Here is a 27,680-nt window from a genome sequence, read left to right as displayed (position 1 = left end):
TTATTCTAACGACTTTTTTGCAATTTTAAAATTTTTATAATTCTTGAAGAGTCACACAAGTAAGCAATATTTAATTATTGATTGGAAGAAAGCAAAGTAAGCCATTCTCATATATTCAGATGTTACACAATTTTTCAATCGTCCCAACAAGTATACAACTCTAGATAGCCTAGTTTTGATATAGTCTAGCCTATATGAGTACTCTATGTAAGCTGATGATCAAAACTTACACCTAAAAACTTAGTACTAGTAACTGTTTCCATTTCCACTAGTTCTTCATCATACGGCCTTAAAGAAAAAAAATTTCAGTTTTATTTTTGTTTATTAGATAACCGTTAGCTCTAAACCAGTTTCCCGATTCTGTCATTGAGTTATTTACCAAATTTTTAAGTCTAGGAGGCTACTGGAAACATTTACAAATGACGTATCATTGTGAGGTAAATCATTAATACTAATTAAAAATAACAAAGGTCACAGGACATATCACTGGGGAACACCAAACCTCAAGTAAACTTCTTGTGACTGGTCACCATCAATGCACACTACCTGCCTAAGATAAGACTCAAAGAGTCTCAGAGACACACCCTGGAAGCCATAGAAATGCAACTTTGATAAAAGGTTTGAATGGTCAACACTGTCAAAGGCCTTACTCAGGCCACAAAAGGTGACCTGAGCAAAGGACCTTGCCTCAAAGGCCTGCAGGATTTGTGATACTAATTCTTCAATAGCATCCAGAGTACTCTTACCGCTCATAAAGCCAAACTGAAATCTGGACAAAATATCATTTGTTTCTAAAAACAATATAACCTGGTTATAAATTATGACTTCAAAACTTTTGATAGTACAGGCACAAGAGAAATAGGACGATAGCTTTCTGGTTTATCTTTGGGTCCCTTCTTAAAAACAGAACAAACTCTAGAAATTTTAAGCTCGTCCGGGAAAATCCCTTCTTGTAACATACTATTTACACAAATTGCTAAAGGAGTTGAAATGCTTGGAATTATTTGCTTCAAGAAATTATTTGGCATGTCGTAAAAATCATTACTGTTGTAAATGAGTTACTGAGATGTTTAACAGCCTTTAAGACATCATTTGATGAAACAGTTTTCCACTCAAACAAACACATATTATCAGGCCTATAACTAGAACGTCTTAAGCTTACATTTGTGACAAGATTTTCAGCCCCTATAACGGGTTGTGAAATATGTCTTTGGATTTTTTCTACAGCATCAATGCAAAAATTATTAAGCACATTTGGTTCAATCAATGGTTTGCTTTCACTTGAAAGATTACAATTTTTCTTAATTAAAGCTCAAGCTGTCTTACAGACGGTGCCAAGGGCGGGCTGTGGGGGGGGGGAGGTGATCGAACCAATGTTGAGTGTCACCAGCGGTACGGGGCCGAGCATTGTGAAACTTTAAATCTTTAAAACTCTAAAATACATACATTTCTTTGTAAATAAAGTATTTTGTACAATGCCATTCCATATACGTGAAACCATGTAGGCCTATTCTGATATCATATTTTTTTCCTAAAACACCTTCCTCTCCAGTAATAGTGCAGTGCATTACAGGTCATTTCCATCTTCCAAACAAAGATTATATTCAAGGGGTTTAGTAGAATTGAGGATTCCAGAGTCAATCCGTTTCTTTTGTCTTATAACACATTGTAGTAATTCTTGTATATTTATTACAGAAAATAAAATAAATTTATATTAGTTAAAAATTAACTTCCCTCTATACATTAATAAGTTAGTTACAGTTTTAACAGCTTTCTAATAAAATAGTCAAACGAAGGAATAATTAAAACAAACAACTTCGTCTAAGACCGCATTGTTTTCTTGTTTGTAGTAAAATTTGAATTCAATTGACTGAGTTTACATTATTGGGTTATATTGTTTACAGGGTCAAGTTGTAGGCTACACCCCAATTTACATATATGAATATGATCCAAAAGGATAAAATAAATAAATTTCAGAATTAATTGTGGTATTATTTATTTACAAATACAATGGTTGACTTATTTACACTGTACATAGTTATAACGTTGACGTGATTAGTCTACTATAAAACAAGATGTGGATACTTGTGTTGAAGTTTTCCTCTCATAACAGTCCTCAGTTCATTAATAAATTGCTCTGTCACATATCTGCCGTGAATCTCAGTCACATTTGGCTCCCTCATTCTTCTGTAGATTTCCATTATCCTAGAAAAATTTAAATAAAAAGTTAAAACTAATATGGTAGGATGTTAGATAGCTTTGAAACTTTGCAAAATGCTTCCTTTAGGAAGTTTGGTGTTTTTGCAATTTGTTTATCTTTGACTGTGAGTTGCTTAATTTAAAAATTGAAATGGCATGAGCATCACACCAAATATGATTCCAGACCAAAATATGGGAATATGGAAGTAAAGCGCAGCAATGTTATGACGCAAAGCTGTATTTGTGAAAATACAGACAAAACATAAAATACGTTGGAAAAATGTTATTATTCTTTCAATTCAAGTGCTAAAGGTAATGATAGAGTATACGAGATCAAAGGTATAGAGAGTGTCTATATTATCTGAGCAACCTTTGGCGTATATTAAACAAATAAATTTACCAAGTTAAATGAGGGACTTCACTTAATTTTTAGTGCCAATTAAAAATACGATTTTAGAATTTCAACATTGAGCTGCTATTTTATTTGAGGAAAACCGTATATATTTTTTTAACTTACTTGTTTAGGGGCTGCAGCATATTAAAGTTCGTAAAAAGACACACTTTAATAATGCTTTATTTACAATGGTTCAAAAATATATAAAATTCCCACAAAACCTGACTTAGTTATCCAATGTGGTAGTACTAAATTTCGTAGTATTAAATACTTATGTTAGCCTATAGTGAGGCCGTTCTACTGTACTGTGGTAGTTCACGTAAAGTTGTTCTCATCAACAAGATGATCATTATCAGATCACGAGGTTATTGTCAGTTTACATAATTAATGTGCTAAAGTCTATACTTAACGTCTTAAAATCATTAGATTGGATAGTAATTTAGTGAAAAAATAGTACAGTATTGGATCTGTAAACGCCCTTTTAACAAACCACCGCCATTTTAACAGTGGCTCTCTAGCTGAAAAATGTTAATAGAAAAAGAACCTTACAAGGAAATGCCAATGATGCTCCATGTGCTCGATACGATTAATGAACCAACGATGCCCCATGTGATCGATACGACTAATGAACCAACGATGCTCCATGTGCTCGATACGACTAATGAACCAACGATGCCCCATGTGATCGATACGATTAATGAACCAACGATGCTCCATGTACTCGATACGACTAATGAACCAACGATGCCCCATGTGCTCGATACGACTAATGAACCAACGATGCCCCATGTGCTCGATACGACTAATGAACCAACGATGCCCCATGTGCTCGATACGACTAATGAACCCACGATGCCCCATGTGCTCGATACGACTAATGAACCAACGATGCCCCATGTGCTCGATACGATTAATGAACCAACGATGCCCCATGTACTCGATACGATTAATGAACCAACGATGCCCCATGTGCTCGATACGATTAATGAACCAACGATGCCCCATGTGCTCGATACGATTAATGAACCAACGATGCCCCATGTGCTCGATACGATTAATGAACCAACGATGCCCCATGTACTCGATACGATTAATGAACCAACGATGCCCCATGTGCTCGATACGATTAATGAACCAACGATGCCCCATGTGCTCGATACGACTAATGAACCAACGATGCCCCATGTGCTCGATACGATTAATGAACCAACGATGCCCCATGTGCTCGATACGACTAATGAACCAACGATGCTCCATGTGCTCGATACGACTAATGAACCAACGATGCCCCATGTGATCGATACGATTAATGAACCAACGATGCCCCATGTGCTCGATACGACTAATGAACCAACGATGCCCCATGTGATCGATACGACTAATGAACCAACGATGCCCCATGTGCTCGATACGACTAATGAACCAACGATGCCCCATGTGATCGATACGACTAATGAACCAACGATGCCCCATGTGCTCGATACGACTAATGAACCAACGATGCTCCATGTGCTCGATACGACTAATGAACCAACGATGCTCCATGTGCTCGATACGACTAATGAACGTGTCATAGCTTTTTTAAGCATTTCAGTTTTATATTTATTACCAAGAGTTTTATTGTGGTTTGTAGTGTACTATTATGCGTTTACTTGTGTGTTTTTTAGACATTATTTTTATTGATTCCAACGGTAGGCACCATTTTGAAAATAAGGTACAAGTCAGATGGCAAATTGTAGATAGTACATAATATCATTAGTAAACAGTAAGCACGTAAAAAGCTAAATAAATACATAAGTAACAATCTACAAATAGTACGATAGCAAACTGCAATCACAGTAACAAACAATAACAGTAAAAAAACACATTGTGTTATAAATTGTAATAATAATAATTTAATAACAGAACAACAATAGAAAAGATGAACAACCATGGAAAAAGTGAACACACCCAGACATCTTGCCACCAAGCCTCTGAAGCCTTGTGGAGAGGAATCTCTGACCAAAGACTGACCGGGATCTCGTCCCTTTCGGGGCACTCAAATCTATCAACTCCAGAAGATCAGGGCAATCCACCAGTCCATTAATCAGCTTGAAGAGAAAAATCACATCAAAGATGACACGTCGATGATGGAGAGGTTTCAGATAGAAAAGCTGTTCCAGTTGTGGTATTGGTTTCTCTAAGTAAGTGAAACTCAAACGTACACCGGGCATCCTCACAAAGCGAGCATGTACACTGTTCAACTCGCCCCAGTTAAACATGGAGAGGTTTCAGATAGAAAAGCTGTTCCAGTTGTGGTATTGGTTTCTCTAAGTAAGTGAAACTCAAACGTACACCGGGCATCCTCACAAAGCGAGCATGTACACTGTTCAACTCGCCCCAGTTAAACATGGAGAGGTTTCAGATAGAAAAGCTGTTCCAGTTGTGGTATTGGTCTCTCTAAGTAAGTGAAACTCAAACGTACACCGGGCATCCTCACAAAGCGAGCATGTACACTGTTCAACTCACCCCAGTTAAACATGGAGAGGTTACAGATAAAAAAGCTGTTCCAGTTGTGGTATTGGTTTCTCTAAGTAAGTGAAACTCAAACGTACACCGGGCATCCTCACAAAGCGAGCATGTACACTGTTCAACTCACCCCAGTTAAACATGGAGAGGTTTCAGATAGAAAAGCTGTTCCAGTTGTGGTATTGGTTTCTCTAAGTAAGTGAAACTCAAACGTACACCGGGCATCCTCACAAAGCGAGCATGTACACTGTTCAACTCACCCCAGTTAAACATGGAGAGGTTACAGATAAAAAAGCTGTTCCAGTTGTGGTATTGGTTTCTCTAAGTAAGTGAAACTCAAACGTACACCGGGCATCCTCACAAAGCGAGCATGTACACTGTTCAACTCACCCCAGTTAAACATGGAGAGGTTTCAGATAGAAAAGCTGTTCCAGTTGTGGTATTGGTCTCTCTAAGTAAGTGAAACTCAAACGTACACCGGGCATCCTCACAAAGCGAGCATGTACACTGTTCAACTCACCCCAGTTAAACATGGAGAGGTTTCAGATAGAAAAGCTGTTCCAGTTGTGGTATTGGTCTCTCTAAGTAAGTGAAACTCAAACGTACACCGGGCATCCTCACAAAGCGAGCATGTACACTGTTCAACTCACCCCAGTTAAACATGGAGAGGTTTCAGATAGAAAAGCTGTTCCAGTTGTGGTATTGGTTTCTCTAAGTAAGTGAAACTCAAACGTACACCGGGCATCCTCACAAAGCGAGCATGTACACTGTTCAACTCACCCCAGTTAAACATGGAGAGGTTGCAGATAGAAAAGCTGTTCCAGTTGTGGTATTGGTGTTTCTAAGTAAGTGAAACTCAAACGTACACCGGGCATCCTCACAAAGCGAGCATGTACACTGTTCAACTCACCCCAGTTAAACATGGAGAGGTTGCAGATAGAAAAGCTGTTCCAGTTGTTGTATTGGTGTTTCTAAGTAAGTGAAACTCAAACGTACACCGGGCATCCTCACAAAGCGAGCATGTACACTGTTCAACTCACCCCAGTTAAACATGGAGAGGTTGCAGATAGAAAAGCTGTTCTAGTTGTGGTATTGGTGTCTCTAAGTAAGTGAAACTCAAACGTACACCGGCCATCCTCACAAAGCGAGCATGTACACTGTTCAACTCGCCCCAGTTAAACATGGAGAGGTTTCAGATAGAAAAGCTGTTCCAGTTGTGGTATTGGTTTCTCTAAGTAAGTGAAACTCAAACGTACACCGGGCATCCTCACAAAGCGAGCATGTACACTGTTCAACTCACCCCAGTTAAACATGGAGAGGTTGCAGATAGAAAAGCTGTTCCAGTTGTGGTATTGGTGTCTCTAAGTAAGTGAAACTCAAAAGTACACCGGGCATCCTCACAAAGCAAGCATGTACACTGTTCAACTCGCCCCCAGTTAAACATGGAGAGGTTTCAGATAGAAAAGCTGTTCCAGTTGTGGTATTGGTTTCTCTAAGTAAGTGAAACTCAAACGTACACCGGGCATCCTCACAAAGCGAAGCATGTACACTGTTCAACTCACCCCAGTTAAACATGGAGAAGTTGCAGATAGAAAAGCTGTTCTAGTTGTGGTATTGGTGTCTCTAAGTAAGTGAAACTCAAACGTACACCGGCCATCCTCACAAAGCGAGCATGTACACTGTTCAACTCGCCCCAGTTAAACATGGAGAGGTTTCAGATAGAAAAGCTGTTCCAGTTGTGGTATTGGTTTCTCTAAGTAAGTGAAACTCAAACGTACACCGGGCATCCTCACAAAGCGAGCATGTACACTGTTCAACTCACCCCAGTTAAACATGGAGAGGTTTCAGATAGAAAAGCTGTTCCAGTTGTGGTATTGGTGTTTCTAAGTAAGTGAAACTCAAACGTACACCGGGCATCCTCACAAAGCGAGCATGTACACTGTTCAACTCACCCCAGTTAAACATGGAGAGGTTGCAGATAGAAAAGCTGTTCCAGTTGTTGTATTGGTGTTTCTAAGTAAGTGAAACTCAAACGTACACCGGGCATCCTCACAAAGCGAGCATGTACACTGTTCAACTCACCCCAGTTAAACATGGAGAGGTTGCAGATAGAAAAGCTGTTCCAGTTGTGGTTATTGGTGTCTCTAAGTAAGTGAAACTCAAACGTACACCGGGCATCCTCACAAAGCGAGCATGTACACTGTTCAACTCGCCCCAGTTAAACATGGAGAGGTTTCAGATAGAAAAGCTGTTCCAGTTGTGGTATTGGTTTCTCTAAGTAAGTGAAACTCAAACGTACACCGGGCATCCTCACAAAGCGAGCATGTACACTGTTCAACTCACCCCAGTTAAACATGGAGAGGTTGCAGATAGAAAAGCTGTTCCAGTTGTGGTATTGGTGTCTCTAAGTAAGTGAAACTCAAAAGTACACCGGGCATCCTCACAAAGCAAGCATGTACACTGTTCAACTCGCCCCAGTTAAACATGGAGAGGTTTCAGATAGAAAAGCTGTTCCAGTTGTGGTATTGGTTTCTCTAAGTAAGTGAAACTCAAACGTACACCGGGCATCCTCACAAAGCGAGCATGTACACTGTTCAACTCACCCCAGTTAAACATGGAGAAGTTGCAGATAGAAAAGCTGTTCTAGTTGTGGTATTGGTGTCTCTAAGTAAGTGAAACTCAAACGTACACCGGCCATCCTCACAAAGCGAGCATGTACACTGTTCAACTCGCCCCAGTTAAACATGGAGAGGTTGCAGATAGAAAAGCTGTTCCAGTTGTGGTATTGGTTTCTCTAAGTAAGTGAAACTCAAACGTACACCGGGCATCCTCACAAAGCGAGCATGTACACTGTTCAACTCAGCCCCAGTTAAACATGGAGAGGTTTCAGATAGAAAAGCTGTTCCAGTTGTGGTATTGGTCTCTCTAAGTAAGTGAAACTCAAACGTACACCGGGCATCCTCACAAAGCGAGCATGTACACTGTTCAACTCACCCCAGTTAAACATGGAGAGGTTGCAGATAGAAAAGCTGTTCCAGTTGTTGTATTGGTGTTTCTAAGTAAGTGAAACTCAAACGTACACCGGGCATCCTCACAAAGCGAGCATGTACACTGTTCAACTCACCCCAGTTAAACATGGAGAGGTTGCAGATAGAAAAGCTGTTCCAGTTGTGGTATTGGTGTCTCTAAGTAAGTGAAACTCAAAAGTACACCGGGCATCCTCACAAAGCGAGCATTTACACTGTTCAACTCGCCCCAGTTAAATATGGAGAGGTTTCAGATAGAAAAGCTGTTCCAGTTGTGGTATTGGTGTCTCTAAGTAAGTGAAACTCAAACGTACACCGGGCATCCTCACAAAGCGAGCATGTACATCCTCACACTGTTCTTAGGCGCAATTGACTTACCGGTAAAACCCAATAGAGATTATGCCTTGGAGGTGATACTAGCGATACGATCAGCAGGGTAGATATAGCCAGTGCTATAACGACTCCAAGATCACTTTGAAGTTGAAATGCAAAGCTGTGCGTGAAAAAGAGAGCACTTGACATTTCGATATGTTCAAGAACTCTAGTATAGATCTTCGTATCTTTTGTTAATACAAGAATAATTTTAATAACTGGAATAATTTTAAAAATGTCATTGATAAATATGATAAACAATTTAGGGCTAGGGGTGAATTCTGAGGAACACCAGACAGTACTGAGAAAGGTGCAGAAACAGTACTGTTGTATGTTACAGATAAAGTACGGTCGCCAAAGTAGCTCATTATCCATTTCACTAGCAAGCTTTACAATCAGAAAGTCATGACAAACTCCGTCAAGCGCCTCAGAGTAAACCAAGTACATGCAGTAGACTTGGCACGAATTGACAAAATAAGACAGTAGTAACAAAATCCTGAAACAGTAGGAGGTTGGACATCGTTGAGTGGCCACTGGGAAAGGGACAATCTCAGCAGCCAGAAGTGAGTTAAATAATATTGACAAGTGTGCAGCGAGTATGGGTGCGCATTACCTTAGTATGGCAGGAGGAATCTCATCTGGGTCTACACTCTTGTTGTAATCAAGAGCCTCAAGTCACTTCTATGAAAGATGAAAAACTCAGATCCAAAATAACCCCTTGCTGATTTCTTGTACAATTAAATTGGGTGAGGTCATGAAGGGCAGCCATGATGTGACGCGAGGAGTTATCAATAAATCAAAACTTATCATCCCAAACAATATGAAGTAGTTTGAAGTCACCCACCGCAAGTATCCGTCACTGCTCTAGAACTAACAGCTGTCTGTATTGGTGGATATATACACAAGCCAATCGTTGTATGAGGTAGCGATGAGGTACAAGTATATAAAAGACATTTTCAGTATTGCAATATCAAGACAACATCCTGTAGTATTGCAAAAAATTGTGTACGAAACAAGCACTCCGTTACCACTACACTTGCAGACAACACCCTGTAGTATTGCAAAGAATTGTGTACGAAACAAGCACTCCGCTACCACTACACTTGCAGACAACATCCTGTAGTATTGCAAAGAATTGTGTACGAAACAAGCACACCGCTACCACTACACTTGCAGACAACACCCTGTAGTATTGCAAAGAATTGTGTACGAAACAAGCACACCGCTACCACTACACTTACAGACAACACCCTGTAGTATTGCAAAGAATTGTGTACGAAACAAGCACTCCACTACCACTACACTTGCAGACAACACCCTGTAGTATTGCAAAGAATTGTGTACGAAACAAGCACTCCGCTACCACTACACTTGCAGACAACACCCTGTAGTATTGCAAAGAATTGTGTACGAAACAAGCACTCCGCTACCACTACACTTGCAGACAACACCCTGTAGTATTGCAAAGAATTGTTTACGAAACAAGCACTCCGCTACCACTACACTTGCAGACAACACCCTGTAGTATTGCAAAGAATTGTGTACGAAACAAGCACTCCGCTACCACTACACTTGCAGACAACACCCTGTAGTATTGCAAAGAATTGTGTACGAAACAAGCACTCCGCTACCACTACACTTGCAGACAACACCCTGTAGTATTGCAAAGAATTGTTTACGAAACAAGCACTCCGCTACCACTACACTTGCAGACAACACCCTGTAGTATTGCAAAGAATTGTGTACGAAACAAGCACTCCGCTACCACTACACTTGCAGACAACACCCTGTAGTATTGCAAAGAATTGTGTACGAAACAAGCACTCCGCTACCACTACACTTGCAGACAACACCCTGTAGTATTGCAAAGAATTGTTTACGAAACAAGCACTCCGATACCATTACACTTGCAGACAACACCCTGTAGTATTGCAAAGAATTGTTTACGAAACAAGCACTCCGCTACCACTACACTTGCAGACAACACCCTGTAGTATTGCAAAGAATTAATTGTGTACGAAACAAGCACTCCGCTACCACTACACTTGCAGACAACACCCTGTAGTATTGCAAAGAATTGTGTACGAAACAAGCACTCCGCTACCACTACACTTGCAGACAACACCCTGTAGTATTGCAAAGAATTGTTTACGAAACAAGCACTCCGATACCATTACACTTGCAGACAACACCCTGTAGTATTGCAAAGAATTGTGTACGAAACAAGCACTCCGCTACCACTACACTTGCAGACAACACCCTGTAGTATTGCAAAGAATTGTGTACGAAACAAGCACTCCGCTACCACTACACTTGCAGACAACACCCTGTAGTATTGCAAAGAATTGTTTACGAAACAAGCACTCCGATACCATTACACTTGCAGACAACACCCTGTAGTATTGCAAAGAATTGTTTACGAAACAAGCACTCCGCTACCACTACATTTGCAGACAACACCCTGTAGTATTGCAAAGAATTAATTGTGTACGAAACAAGCACTCCGATACCACTACACTTGCAGACAACACCCTGTAGTATTGCAAAGAATTGTTTACGAAACAAGCACTCCGCTACCACTACACTTGCAGACAACACCCTGTAGTATTGCAAAGAATTGTTTACGAAACAAGCACTCCGCTACCACTACACTTGCAGACAACACCCTGTAGTATTGCAAAGAATTGTGTACGAAACAAGCACTCCGCTACCACTACACTTGCAGACAACACCCTGTAGTATTGCAAAGAATTGTGTACGAAACAAGCACTCCGTTACCACTACACTTACAGACAACACCCTGTAGTATTGCAAAGAATTGTGTACGAAACAAGCACTCCAATACCACTACACTTGCAGGCAACATCCTGTAGTATTGCAAAGTCAGCGGGGATATATTACATACCTTGTGGCTACATACCTCTACTGAATACCTCGTGGTTGCATACCTCTATTTAATACCTTGTGGTTACATACCTCTATTGAATACCTTGCGGTTACATACCTCTATTTAATACCTTGTGGTTACATAACTCTATTTAATACCTTGTGGTTACATACCTCTATTGAATACCTTGTGGTTACATAACTCTATTTAATACCTTGTGGTTACATACCTCTATTTAATACCTTGTGGTTACATACCTCTATTGAATACCTTGCGGTTACATACCTCTATTTAATACCTTGTGGTTACATAACTCTATTTAATACCTTGTGGTTACATACCTCTATTTAATACCTTGTGGTTACATACCTCTATTTAATACCTTGTGGTTACATAACTCTATTTAATACCTTGTGGTTACATACCTCTATTGAATACCTTGTGGTTACATAACTCTATTTAATACCTTGTGGTTACATACCTCTATTTAATACCTTGTGGTTACATACCTCTATTTAATACCTTGCGGTTACATACCTCTATTTAATACCTTGTGGTTACATAACTCTATTTAATACCTTGTGGTTACATACCTCTATTGAATACCTTGCGGTTACATACCTCTATTTAATACCTTGTGGTTACATACCTCTATTTAATACCTAGTGGTTATATACCTCTATTGAAACCGTGTGGTTACATACTTCTATTGAATAATTTGTGGTTACATACCTGTATTGGATAACTTGTGGTTTACAAATTCCAATTCAGAATCATTTAATTCAGGATTTCAGCCAGTTTCCAACAAAGCAATAACATGATATGATGACATTGTCAGTGCCTTACTTAACTCCATCAACTTGTTTCTTATGCAATGTGTATATTGAAAATGGTAATAAAGTTTCATTTGTGTATCGTTGAAAGTTATACATTTTTTATTCTCTTTAATCCGAGGAACATTGTTAATATATTTAATTGTGAGGTCCTTCTCAGCACATGAGACCATTCTACTCAGCTCAGATCTCAGTGAGCTTATGTGATCCAGTTCACGAGGGGTTCTGTCTCTAGTCACCCTAATGCTTGAACAATTTAAATCGCAGAATCTAACGAGAAACTCACCAAGAATGCCTCAAGATTAGTATCTCAATCATAATGCTTCGTCAGAGTTCAAGATTATTTTTATACAAACACAACATGATATTGACATGACGCAACCAAAGAAAGAAGAGAACAACAAGACGAAGAGCTGAATCAAGCAGAAACACGTGCACCAGAGCTACTCGGTACAAATTGCTGGGCAATGGGACTGATCAAGAGGGCAGTGGCAGAAGCGGAATCTTGACGTGACCCGTGAATAACTAATCAAGTTTAATGATTTGACAAGTGAGACCAGGATAAGTAACTAACAAAGGATATGGCTATAAGTTAAACAGGGGATTATTCAACTGTGTTGAGACTTATGAGAAACACCCAATTGTACGAACAAATAGTACTTAGTTGTATATGACCATGTAAGATATCTCTCATAACAAAGCTAACCAATATTTACATACAAAAAACAGTAGATCATAACTTCAGGAGTAACAAATTGAAGCCGGCCATCTTGGTAGCCATCTTTTAGTAAATATTGTGTTCTAACGTACTGTATAAGACAGTACTAAAAAGAACTTTTCCAGTCAAAAGTAGGTAGATAAAAAACTTATTTTAGAGTTTAAACAACGACGTAGTAGTTACAAATAAGAATATTTAATATTTCTCTGGAGACTCTCTCAAAATACATATTGTATAGTATTTTTACCCAACTTTCTATTAATTATAGATATGTAACCCAGCTTATTGACTCACCACATTATAGAACTCTGAAAATTATGAAAATGTTACTGATCGCAAAATGACCAAATGAAGAAACAAGTATAAAGATACATAGAAGAATAGTAAAGTAGCTAATTCGCACGTGTAAAGTCATCGATATTGTGCCGTCCTCAGTTGTTAGTATTTTGGCCGATTTCTGTTTAGTGCCTCAATGTGAATGTTGAGTTCAGCTTCATTTCAACTTCCGCTTAGATACACAGTTTGACATCAGCTATACGATAACACCTCTGCATCTACATTAAAACTGTTGGTGTACGTTTTGAGCTTCTTCGTCACTGTGCTTCCTAGCTTCTTCCTAGTCTGGCGAACATAACCTACAGATTACAGGAGTCAAGTCTGTGGTATTATCAGATTCCTAACGCTGCAATAAGAGGAAGGTGAACTGGATAGTAACCCAACGTTCCTATTGAATCAACCCTTCCCACCATAGCTACATCATGTGTATTGCATCAACTTTAATACGAGTACTTTGGTTACAGAAGACTACAATGTAGAATGTTCAGAAATTGTCACCACTCAAACAAACAAATAAACACACAAATTGAAGAAAAAAAAACAAAGAAAAACAGTTACCATTTGACAAAGTTATTTACAACTGACATTTTAGAGCATTATTTTCACTTGACGTGTAGACTAGTAGAAGTAGGGGGATCCCCTTCCACCTTCTACTCGAATTTTAGGTTTATCTATTTACCTCATGTTTTTGGTTGCCTTTACAAATTCTAGATTATGTTTTGTAAACATAATATTAATGTAATATAATAATTATTACAATTCATATCAATTACAATTGATATCAGAAATGGTCAGAATATTAGAAGTTGTACGGACTCACTTTCTGTTGAAGTCCAGGTTAAGGAGATTACCCTGCAGGTCTTCGCGGGGTGTGTTGAGATAGAAAATGATGTCAGGTGCCAAGAGATCTGTAGGGAACTTGTAGATGAAGGACGAAGGAGGAGGCAACACATTGGGATACTCTTTGGCAATGTTAAATGTAGCTTGATCCATCCAATACCTAGAACACAATTATACTTTTTTGTGGACTTATTAAAGTTCTAAGAGTACGTACTCGATAAGATGTAAGAAGAAAACATTTCTAATATGTTAGTCTCTGTAGTCATCATCAGCAGCAATATATACGGGTACAGTTAGAAATATTTCGTGATCATCAAACATGGTCTAGTTAACTAGGAGTTATTGATACCAGAAATCCAGTCCACTTCGTCATTGAGAGTGTTCTATCCAAAGTGATGCTCAGATACGCAGGTGTCGGGTTACTTTAGCACTGGTCCTGGCATTCTTGTATTCAAATGGAATGTGGTTATCTCTGTTTGCTTAATGCTTAACTGGAGACCCCACCGGAGGTACGACATCAAGACTTCCTCTGTTGTCGTCAGCACAGTTGACTCATACCGTTCCACACTCATGTGGAAAGCTGTTTCCAAGTAATTAAAACCACTAACCCAAACCGCTCCACACAGGAATATTCCACAGTAATCGCTGGCTAGAATATAGACCTACCCATTCGCTTTTGGCTTCTAAGATATGTTCCGCAATGTCCAAATTTGTATACTAACATTTCGTCTACCTAATGTAATCACTCACTCGTAGTGATATTAAATGTTTTGTTTCCCTAATGTAGACTAAACACATACCTAAATGGAATTTCGGAGACTGTAGGCGTACTCAGTGCATGTATCTATCACTAATCACAAACTCTTTGTCTGTTTGACTATCTTCCTCATTAACTAAACACATAACTAAATGGAATTTCGGAGACTGTAGGCGTACTCAGTGCATGTATCTATCACTAATCACAAACTCTTTGTCTGTTTGACTATCTTCCTCATTAACTAAACACATAACTAAATGGAATTTCGGAGACTGTAGGCGTACTCAGTGCATGTATCTATCACTAATCACAAACTCTTTGTCTGTTTGACTATCTTCCTCATTAACTAAACACGTAACTAAATGGAATTTCGGAGACTGTAGGCGTACTCAGTGCATGTATCTATCACTAATCACAAACTCTTTGTCTGTTTGACTATCTTCCTCATTAACTAAACACATAACTAAATGGAATTTCGGAGACTGTAGGCGTACTCAGTGCATGTATCTATCACTAATCACAAACTCTTTGTCTGTTTGACTATCTTCCTCATTAACTAAACACATAACTAAATGGAATTTCGGAGACTGTAGGCGTACTCAGTGCATGTATCTATCACTAATCACAAACTCTTTGTCTGTTTGACTATCTTCCTCATTAACTAAACACATAACTAAATGGAATTTCGGAGACTGTAGGCGTACTCAGTGCATGTATCTATCACTAATCACAAACTCTTTGTCTGTTTGACTATCTTCCTCATTAACTAAACACATAACTAAATGGAATTTCGGAGACTGTAGGCGTACTCAGTGCATGTATCTATCACTAATCACAAACTCTTTGTCTGTTTGACTATCTTCCTCATTAACTAAACACATAACTAAATGGAATTTCGGAGACTGTAGGCGTACTCAGTGCATGTATCTATCACTAATCACAAACTCTTTGTCTGTTTGACTATCTTCCTCATTAACTAAACACATAACTAAATGGAATTTCGGAGACTGTAGGCGTACTCAGTGCATGTATCTATCACTAATCACAAACTCTTTGTCTGTTTGACTATCTTCCTCATTAACTAAACACGTAACTAAATGGAATTTCGGAGACTGTAGGCGTACTCAGTGCATGTATCTATCACTAATCACAAACTCTTTGTCTGTTTGACTATCTTCCTCATTAACTAAACACATAACTAAATGGAATTTCGGAGACTGTAGGCGTACTCAGTGCATGTATCTATCACTAATCACAAACTCTTTGTCTGTTTGACTATCTTCCTCATTAACTAAACACGTAACTAAATGGAATTTCGGAGACTGTAGGCGTACTCAGTGCATGTATCTATCACTAATCACAAACTCTTTGTCTGTTTGACTATCTTCCTCATTAACTAAACACGTAACTAAATGGAATTTCGGAGACTGTAGGCGTACTCAGTGCATGTATCTATCACTAATCACAAACTCTTTGTCTGTTTGACTATCTTCCTCATTAACTAAACACATAACTAAATGGAATTTCGGAGACTGTAGGCGTACTCAGTGCATGTATCTATCACTAATCACAAACTCTTTGTCTGTTTGACTATCTTCCTCATTAACTAAACACATAACTAAATGGAATTTCGGAGACCGTAGGCGTACTCAGTGCATGTATCTATCACTAATCACAAACTCTTTGTCTGTTTGACTATCTTCCTCATTAACTAAACACATAACTAAATGGAATTTCGGAGACCGTAGGCGTACTCAGTGCATGTATCTATCACTAATCACAAACTCTTTGTCTGTTTGACTACTGTATCTGTATCTTCCTTATTAACTAAACACGTAATATAATCTGGCAAAACAAAAGTATTTGCATAAATATCTGTCAGATATATAAGGAAAATAAGAGACTTATGTAATCGAGAAGAACACAACTTTAACAAAAAAAAACCCACTAACATCCTGTGATAAAAACCCATACTCATCACTATTGGTCATTGGTCGGTGAAGCTTCAACTAATCACATTTTAACTCATATGTACAGACAGATGCGTATTATTGGCAGTTTTGCTTTTTAACACCAGGTGACTAAAAATGGCGTTTCATAGTGAGGGCGGGACATTCCGATAATATAATTCTGTAAGCAATGTTTCAGTTTGATGTGGACTGATAAAGTTAGACGTTATTTATATTGTTTTCTGTTCAGTTATTTTTAAACACTCAACAATGCGATGGAAAATGCACTGTTGTCACGATCATGAAACGATCATATACTCCCTAAGTGTAAGTACCCTCCCTTGCAATTAACTCGTATTGTAAACTAATTGTCTTTTAGCATGACAAAAGTACCAATTGATGATCTGTACTCCAAACTTGAACTAGAACATCTTGAGACTCGCAGGACTGTAGCTGACTCAGTAGTTCTCCACAAGTTGGTGAACGGTGAGATGGTTTGCCCAGACGTCCTTCAACTCCTCCATTTCAAGACACCATCCAGCACTCGTTCCAATGACCTCTTCATTAGGCAACACTATGGGACAAACTATGCAGCAAACAACACGGTGGCACGCCTGCAGAGGACCGGCAACAACCTGCCTTCTACTGTCGACCTGTTCCACGATGGTGTGAGAACATTGAAATGGAAAGTGAAAGGTGCAGTGCTACCAACTTAAATGCGTCATAGATTATCTTGTCACTATTGTTATTTTTACTGTTGCTGTTTTTTTAAACATTGTTATGATTATTCTTGTTATATTATGTTATAGTTTATTATGTTATTTAGTTATTATGTTATTTCTATTGTTATAGTTTATTTATTGTTGCTGTTTTCATGTTGGTATTGTTACAGTTTTAAAAAATTTATATATATATATATATATATATATATATATATATATATACAGGGTGATTCATGAAGTTCTCCCCCCACTTCTACAGCACATTGTACTAGTAAAAATAATGAAAAAATGTTATATAGGTCCGAAAACGCTTCGTTAGCGAGTTACAGCTAGCGAAATATTTCGCCTGAATTCCTGGGTAAAGAGTAAAATAAAGCCATACTGAACCAAAAAATCGATTTTATTCAGTATAATACATTACTAGCTGTAAAGAAATACCGTACGGTATTTAGTTAAAATAAAACAAAAACAAAATGTTTGTTCCTTAATGATGAGAGTTCCTTTTTGGTACTTATTTCTGTTTTATTTTAGACTTTGATTATATCAATTTTCTCAGAATTAAATTCTCTACAATTAATGTCTGTTGATTTTATGTATTTATTACCAATTTAACAAAGTTATTGTACATCAAACTTAAAAAAACATTGTTTCGTGCCCCAATTTTTTGCATTTACCCAGAATCCCTCAAAAACTACTACAGGTACAGTTCTGAAACCTATTTTATTAGCTTTATCAGGTAAAAATACATAAGAATCCACGATATTTCTTACTTAATTAACCTTTCCAAAAGTTCAGTATGGCTTTATTTTACTAAGTATATATATATATATTTATTCTTGTTATATATCACGCCTTGCCATAATGTATTATGTTAATATCATTTTTCAGCCTTTCACATGTTTTGTTGTAGAAATTCTTGTTTAGGGTTGTTATAAGTTAATTATATGGATCTTAAATGTAAAAATGGAGAGTATGTCCGTTGGAAATAAATACATAAATAATAAATAAATAAAAAAACGCATTCTCATGCTAATTTATTTACCATCACAACGACGCAAGATATCTCGAATTATTTTGTCCATTCGATTTCAAAACATTAACATGGTAATTAGATAAACAAATTTCTATACTGATGTAAAATTACAAGACAGGCAATACAATCATGAACAATAGCAAATTCAGAAAAATATTCTCTTTCCTTCACAATCTTTCCATCGTCAATAACAAACTTCAAACAAAGAAGACCACAAACTTATATTAATAATAATTATTATATGGGTAATTGTCATTACATCTTTTGGAAATCACAAAAGATCATAAAATCCTTTCGTAATTTTGAAATTCACTCTCATAATTTTTCCATGGCTGCCAAATTTAATAGCTTGCTTGAAGCAGGAAAACGAAATACTCCTACACATAACTGTTGAAATAATGTTTATTCTAGAACTAAATAGTGTACTTATTGAGTAAACTTGGCTAAACAGGAAAGTCAGTGTTTCTATTTGCTGTGATGTAGGTATGATCCCTGCATCCAACTTACCCTATGAGTACCACCGGCATGTTCTCCACCATGTGTCTGATATTGAAGGCCGTGATGTAATTGCACAATCCGAAGAATGTCCGCTTCAGTTCACTCTCCGTGTCGAATTGGTGTCTCAGTTTGATCATACATCTGGGGATTCCCACAACTGCCTTTGCACCTATACTTTTGGCTAGCGCTTTCCCTAAAATCCGTCTGCCTGAAAATATTTCACTTTTTATAAACCGCGAAGAAAATATTGCAATAACTAGAGCTGGTGTCGGGTGAAATGTTGTGCACGCATTATACTGTAACTATAAAAATGTGCTTAACTCGTATTATCTTCACAGATTTCTTACAAAACACAGCGAAAGAAATGGGCTCTCTTGGATTTCTATGATGTTAAAAAGTAAGGTAATGTAACAGTAAAAGACAGTCTAGCAGTAAGTAGCTTGCACCATTAGTTGATGTCAAATTGCTGTATTATTAAAGCGAGGCTGTTATCTCAAAATTGTTAGCTGAACGTCATCGTCACTGATGCCTGTCAGACGAGGGGCTACAATCATTTCTGTCCATCTTTATCATCTATCCACATAATATTTCGAGAATAAACTTCTGTCCATCTTTATCATCTATCCACATAATATTTCGAGAATAAACTTCTGTCCATCTTTATCATCTATCCACATAATATTTCGAGAATAAACTTCTGTCCATCTTTATCATCTATCCACATAATATTTCGAGAATAAACTTCTGTCCATCTTTATCATCTATCCATATAATATTTCGAGAATAAACTTCTGTCCATATTTATCATCTATCCACATAATATTTCGAGAATAAACTTACCCTACCTATATACTTGAACTTTTGAAAGAAGCTTCATTTCGATATTAGCAACATCGAGGTGCAAGTCGCTCCATGGGCTTTGATTGAGCGTTAGCGAACATATTTTCATCGGCCTTATAATAGTAATGCGAGTTCTGAGAATTAGTTAGAACATTAGTTATCTAACTGAATACAATCATATTATATTTTAGCATGTGATTACATTTAGCGTAATGAAATGATCTCTATACTTGAAATTTTACGCCACGCGGTGTGGGGTACCTTGTACCTTGCACCTTGTACAAATTCGAGAAATGAAGAACCGAGATTTTAACAGTCAACTAACTTGTATATTTATATATATTCTAAAATATCATATTACAGTGTTAAGGATTGAATGGCCACCAAAATTCATAATGAAAAATATGAACATTTTGATCATAATGAAATACGAGTAGGTACATAAGATCGCACGTAAAATAAATTGTACATAAGATTTGATTTTAGATCCGGTTACAGGGAACGCAGTATTAACATGAGCAATGTTAACATGTAAGCCAAGAACTCATTATGGTTTCACATTCTAAGGCCCTACTACATTGGAGCTCATTTTGATTTAACAATGTGCGGTACCCCAAATGTCTGTGAAGTATTCTTGTTAATACATTATACGTGTACTTCCTTTGTACAGTGGTATTGAACTGTGAAGTATTCTTGTTAATACATTATACGTGTAGTTCCTTTGTACAGTGGTATTGAACTATGAAATATTCTTGTTAATACATTATACGCGTACTTCCTTTGTACAGTGGTATTGAACTGTGAAGTATTCTTGTTAATACATTATACGTGTACTTCCTTTGTACAGTGGTATTGAACTGTGAAGTATTCTTGTTAATACATTATACGTGTACTTCCTTTGTACAGTGGTATTGAACTGTGAAGTATTCTTGTTAATACATTATACGTGTAGTTCCTTTGTACAGTGGTATTGAACTATGAAATATTCTTGTTAATACATTATACGCGTACTTCCTTTGTACAGTGGTATTGAACTGTGAAGTATTCTTGTTAATACATTATACGCTTAGTTCCTTTGTACAGTGGTATTGAACTGTGAAGTATTCTTGTTAATACATTATACGTGTACTTCCTTTGTACAGTGGTATTGAACTGTGAAGTATTCTTGTTAATACATTATACGCGTACTTCCTTTGTACAGTGGTATTGAACTGTGAAGTATTCTTGTTAATACATTATACGCTTAGTTCCTTTGTACAGTGGTATTGAACTGTGAAGTATTCTTGTTAATACATTATACGCTTAGTTCCTTTGTACAGTGGTATTGAACTGTGAAGTATTCTTGTTAATACATTACACGCCTAGTTCCTTTGTACAGTGGTATTGAACTGATATTCGTCATGTAATTTTAGGAAATCAAGTTTAGTTGAATACGCTATTTCAAATACACCTTAAAATTCTTTTCTTGAAGGTTATTTTTCATAATGGAAGGATTGTGAAGGAAACAGGAATTTTACGGACATTTGCCATCATTCAGTGAAACAAGAAATCAGTAACACTATGTTTCGAAATCTGCAATCTGATCTCTTCTTTAGGTCCTGTTTCCTTCACACACCTTATAAGTATTTAACATCAAAAAGCCTACAGAAAGTACTATTACAACATTGCTTACCAGTTCTCTGAGCCCCTTCTATAACGATGAATGGGTATGGTCTGCTAGAACTGAGAGGCCTGGAGTCCCTCGGCTTGCAGTGGTTCTCGAATACCCCCAGCAGCTGGTGTACCTTGGGTTTATTCTGGTACTGGAAGTAACATTCAGGTATCTTACATTGTATAAATATTATACTTGATTTTAGTACAAGGCTTAGGCTTAAAAAATTTTACTATTTCCATTTTTAATCGGTGTTAAAAACAGTGAGAGCATATTTGAGTATTATAAATTATAAACTAACTATAGTCCATTATTCGATGTGTAGATAATGTATTACACATTCCTTTTTAATCTCAAATAGTGTTTGATGTTAATACTACATGTTGCTACTAACAAATTACAAAACAGTATTTGGACGTAAAAGATGTTTTTGATTAATTTAACCTCTAAAACCTTTACTGTATAAGGGATAATATAAAATTTTAAAATATTTGTGTACTTAAATATTTTATACTGGCCTTTTTAAAGGTAATTTCGATAATCCGGATAATTTTATATATATCATCGTGCTCAGATGCTTGTGGATAGATGTGATGGAGATCAAATTAGGGGCAATATGTTGTTCTTGGACTAATAAATGCTTTCGTTTGAATGTTTGAATAAAATTAATGCAATAGTAAAATAAGTAACAATATCACATACAGCAAACACATTATAATGTGACACATCATTGACGGATAATTTCATTATTTTATAATTTTACAAAATTACTACAGAAATAATGTAGTGTGAACGATCTGCCTACACTTTATCACTAAAAACATTACCAAGAATTTAACGTTACCCTTGTCTCGTCCAAAGTGTCCAAGATGGTCTGTAGGGAATAAAATACTCCGAATTTTGAACTGTCCTTGAAGCCTATTTCTGCAAAAATGAAACAAAGTCAGAAAAGTTTGAGTGAAGATACACGTGTTTTAAACTTACTAATAATATACTTCTACCATAAATCTCGCTGTCTCTTTGAATGATTGCTCACGTAGGAAAGACTCTACTGAAACATCTATGATATCAATAACAATAGAGCTTTTAAAAAAGTCGTGTAATAAAATATATATATTGTACAAACTTCATCCATTTGTTAGCAAATCTATAACTGAGTCGAATCTGAGACAAGGATTTTAATTCGAGACGAGTAAACATACTAACTGTCATGGGAAGGAGGTTGAAACGGTATTCATTTTTTACATGTTATGTATGAGAAAGGACATACGGAAATCGTGAATCATATATTCGAAAAACCGTTGTACTCGTTCGTCGTTTCTTTTACTCAAGTCTAATCACCTTTGCGTAGTAACAAGCATCAAAACATGCTCCTGTCGTCTGTTTCGGTGCATGACAACTAGGAAACCTATATTTTATTTCTTAACCCAATGAGTTCCAGCTACAGTCTCGTTGGTAATAGATAACAACATACTAAAGTAGTTTACATCATATTTTATTTCCTAACCCAATGAGTGCGAATCCCGATACCTAGGAATAGGGTTCCAGCTACAAAGTCTCGCTGGTAATAGATAACAACATACTAAAGTAGTTTACATCATATTTTATTTCCTAACCCAATGAGTGCGAATCCCGATACCTAGGAATAGGGTTCCAGCTACAAAGTCTCGCTGGTAATAGATAACAACATACTAAAGTAGTTTACATCATATTTTATTTCCTAACCCAATGAGTGCGAATCCCGATACCTAGGAATAGGGTTCCAGCTACAAAGTCTCGCTGGTAATAGATAACAACATACTAAAGTAGTTTACATCATATTTTATTTCCTAACCCAATGAGTGCGAATCCCGATACCTAGGAATAGGGTTCCAGCTACAAAGTCTCGCTGGTAATAGATAACAACATACTAAAGTAGGTTACATCATAGTTTATTCCTAAAGGTTTGTATGGTATTCATACTGTACTGTTTTTATTAGGAGTTTTGGCCGAATACCCAAGTTTAAATTACAAGTTCTTCGATAAATGCATTCAAATGTTGACAAACGCCCATGACAGATCAAACTAACGGTCGGGAAATGCACCGGAAAAACTCTACTGATTAGAAGTTCGGCTACTTTGGATTTCACTGATTGAGGTATTTATGAATGAGTTATAATGACGATCATTATACTGTAGACGAGTATATAATTATCGGGAAAAAATCAAAAAATCACTTTTGGTCGGAAATAAAATACACCTGAAAAACTAATGATTCTTCAACTACTTCGGACTTCAGTTATTGAGGTAAACTTGGTATTTTTGATTGAGTTAGGACGTCGATCTTTTGTTATCATTAAACTATACTCGACTACCTATATAGTTATCGAGAAAAAATCACTTCCGGTCGGTAAATGCCGAAGAAAAGCTCTCTCAAATTCAAGTTTTGACGATTTTGGATTTCACTGGTTGAGTGGTTGAGGTAAAAGTGGTACTTATAATTTTGTTAGGACATTGACTTTATGTATTAATTCAACGCCGACTAATAAATATATAATTAATTATCGAGAAAAAAAAACAAAAATAATCACTTCCGATCGGAATATACTAAGGAAAATGAAATAATACCTCAGTCAGTGAAATCCAAAGTAGTCGGAACTTCTTATCAGTAGACCTTTTCCTCGATATTTTCCGACCGGAAGTGATTTTATTGTTTTGTTTCTCGATAATTATATATTTATTAGTCTGTGTTGAATTAATACCTAAAATCAATGTCCTAGCAAAATTATAAGTACCACTTTTACCTCAACCAGTGAAATCCAAAATCGTCAAAACGAATCTGTAGAGAGCTTTTCTTCGGTATTTACCGACCTGAAGTTATTTTTTCTCGATAATTATATAGGTATAGTGTACAGTTTAATGATAACAAAAATCGTCGTCCTAACCTAATCAAAAACACCACGTTTACCTCAATCATTGAAGTCCAAATTAGTTGAAGTTCTAATCAGTAGAGTTTTTCAAGTGTATTTTCCGACCGAAAGTGATTTTTTATATTTTTTTTCGATAATTATATACACATCTATAGTTAAATGACACTAAAATCAACGTCGTAACTTAATTCCAAGCAGTCATTTTACGTTCCCAAGACGAATTTGAACGAAGTGGTCGCTAATTTAAACTGTTCGCCGTGTTACGGTTCAGGTTACTTTGCGACGTCACGTGACCGCGCCCTATAGAAATACCGTGATTACACTACAGTATCCGAAAGACCGAGCCCAAAATTATCGTTGGATACTTTATGATTTAAACGAAAGGACAATTATATTTTTAACAACGGTCACTTTAATCAATTAAATCAATCAATTTAATGTTTGTAGACAAGAGTAATGATAACTCTCCTTTTTTCTCCTGCTCCATGCTTTATTTTTTTATTTGTCTTAAAATTTCGGGGGGGGGGGGTCCGGACCCCCTGGACCCCCCCCTTCGCTACGCCACTGGTTAAGAGCTTCAGATGTTAAGCGAAATTTCGTACGGTTCTAATGTTAGGTTTTGCTCGTGTATGTGCACTTTGGGTAGAACTGATTGTACGTACTTCCGGTACCGTGAATGTGCTGGCTTTGTTGTCCCGATCAACAAGATATGTACGTACGCAGTTCTGAGAACTGCTAACGTGGAAGGATGGATATTTGTAAAGAAATATGAAAATGGTAACCAAAGTGGTAAACAAAGAACTAAGGTGGGTTTTATTCTTTATATCTGTAGCCAATGTAAGATAGTAATTTTAATATCTGCATTACTCTATTGATCAAGCACGGACACAGTTTATATTAGTTAAATTTTACAGTTAAAGGTGCATTTTTATTAAAATTTGAATTGTATTATCTGGATAGTAAAGTCTGTGTTCACCAGTGATAGCAGAAACAGTTGAAATAAAATGTGTCGTCACTTTTCAGCTTTCAAACTATAAATATAAAGAAATTTTAAATGGTAGTTAAATGACGTAAACATTGACTGTATTTTTGTCACATTATATTAGTTTACAAAGAACATGTGATTAAATTTTAACATGCTGTTTCACTTAATAACATATGTTTGCTGCAATACTTTTCTTATGAGTATTTCTCAACTTTTACAGGCCAGTGCGTGGGGCGAAATCCTGTGAACTTTTATGACATTTTAATACTTTGCCCTATTCCTGACAAAGACAATTCCGAAAACACAAAAATCATAATATATATATATATATATATATATATATATGGTATGTATGTACATACGTATGTACATACGTACATTAATATATAAATTTTATAATATATATTATTCTAAATATGGAAGATTCATACTTTATTTTTAAATAGCAAAAGTGATACGTCTTTCTGTAAATAAATAATGTATAAAACTTTAATTTATTATAATAAAATATTTTTAGAACAATAATTGTAATTATTATTACAACATAAACTTAAAATATAACAACATTTTAAATATAATGTATCTATAATTATATACAAATAAAAGTGGACATTTTACCTTTTAGTTCATCCGAATGTGTTGGAGAGAAAAAATTTACAACCAAGAAAAAGAGCATTGTAAAATATTTAACTAATTGTGAGTGTTTTATTACTTCGAAAATTGAAATTCTTCCCTTTTTATTTTCCATCTAAACTGATTATATTTCTTGATGTTAGTGAGAAGAAGTGATAAGTAAAGAAACGCATTTTAAGCGTAACTTTTGACAGAATTAAGTGTTTGTTCAGTGTTGTAGTGATAAAATCTTATCTTTATTACTTAAAAATGCATTTGATTACAGAAACACATTGTAACAGTGCAGTTATCTTTGAGTACAGTAACATCAGTTGAGCCATCAGTTGTGTGAGTGAGCTTGGATCTTTGTATGTATATAACAATATACATACACATATCCGAGCTTTACTTAAAAACTTGGCAACCACGCTCTTGTTGGTGTTACACGTCGCTCAAGAATGTAGTGACGACGGAGATTAATGGTACCTTTCAACGACCAATTATGTCTCAGAGTGTACTACAATTAAATCCAAATGAAAATGAACCACCAAAACAAAAACTGAGCTACCTTCGTTACAACGAAGGAACAACTGATAAAATACGTGTAGGATATTATAAAGCACAACATGAAAACTGTGTTCTAACCAGCTAAACATCGAGAACCGTTAGAGAAAGTTGAAGCACACGATTCCACAGATAACACCTGGAGTCTACTAAATTCCATGCAATGGTCTCATTGTATATTGGGGATGCAAAAATGTTAATTAGTCATAAAATACACAGGGCACACAGAGCATTGGGTACGTAAAGTTTGGTCATTTTTAACATAGATACATAACTAATACGTGATGGAATTTTACAAAACAAAAGTATTTTGCAATCAGGAACAACAACCTCAACCAGGACGGTAGCATAAAATGATCAAAAAGGTGACAGACTACAATAAAGAAGCCTTATTACTCGCTACTTGATCTTTTACTGATAATGTTTTAGCCAATAACAATATAGCGTTCCTTCATGTCACTGTATATGTGGTTATGTTTTATTGAGTTACAGTTTACATGTGTTGGCTCTCTACAGCTATGCCCAAATATTTCAAGATTTCCTTTGTGTGTCAATATTTTGGCGCGCTCTACATGATAACAGGGAGCTTTAGAAGATACACAACACAAACAATGCTGAATGAAAACTTTATTCACGTTGTGCTCATTGCTCCTTACCACAATATTTTGGCGCGCTCTACATGATAACAGGGAGCTTTAGATGATACACAACACAAACAATGCTGAATGAAAACTTTATTCACGTTGTGCTCATTGCTCCTTACCACAATATTTTGGCGCGCTCTACATGATAACAGGGAGCTTTAGATGATACACAACACAAACAATGCTGAATGAAAACTTTATTCACGTTGTGCTTAATATTTTGGCGCGCTCTATCATGAATGAAAACCACAAAATTTTTGGCGCGCTCTACATGATAACAGGGAGCTTTAGAAGATACACAAACACAACAATGCTGAATGAAAAACTTTATTCACGTTGTGCTCATTGCTCCTTACCACAATATTTTGGCGCGCTCTACATGATAACAGGGAGCTTTAGATGA

The 27,680-nt window shown here is 36.6% G+C and overlaps 1 protein-coding gene across 1 annotated transcript; it reads right to left on the bottom strand.

The window, feature by feature from the left end:
* Positions 1 to 1,979: 1,979 nt before the first annotated feature.
* On the bottom strand, positions 1,980 to 26,937 carry LOC124356056 (UMP-CMP kinase 2, mitochondrial-like). The gene is made up of 6 exons (XM_046807221.1): positions 26,076 to 26,937; positions 22,408 to 22,487; positions 21,585 to 21,714; positions 19,082 to 19,280; positions 14,094 to 14,273; positions 1,980 to 2,205 (listed from the first exon to the last, which is right to left on the bottom strand). The coding sequence occupies exons 1-6, from the start codon at positions 26,203 to 26,205 to the stop codon at positions 2,064 to 2,066; spliced, it is 861 nt and encodes a 286-aa protein (XP_046663177.1). The 5' UTR covers positions 26,206 to 26,937; the 3' UTR covers positions 1,980 to 2,063.
* Positions 26,938 to 27,680: the final 743 nt, after the last annotated feature.

Source organism: Homalodisca vitripennis, chromosome 2 (assembly GCF_021130785.1).
Source record: "Homalodisca vitripennis isolate AUS2020 chromosome 2, UT_GWSS_2.1, whole genome shotgun sequence".
In the NCBI taxonomy this organism is placed as follows: domain Eukaryota; kingdom Metazoa; phylum Arthropoda; class Insecta; order Hemiptera; family Cicadellidae; genus Homalodisca; species Homalodisca vitripennis.
Note: the sequence above shows the minus strand (reverse complement) of the source record. Positions and strands in the feature narration are given on the sequence as shown.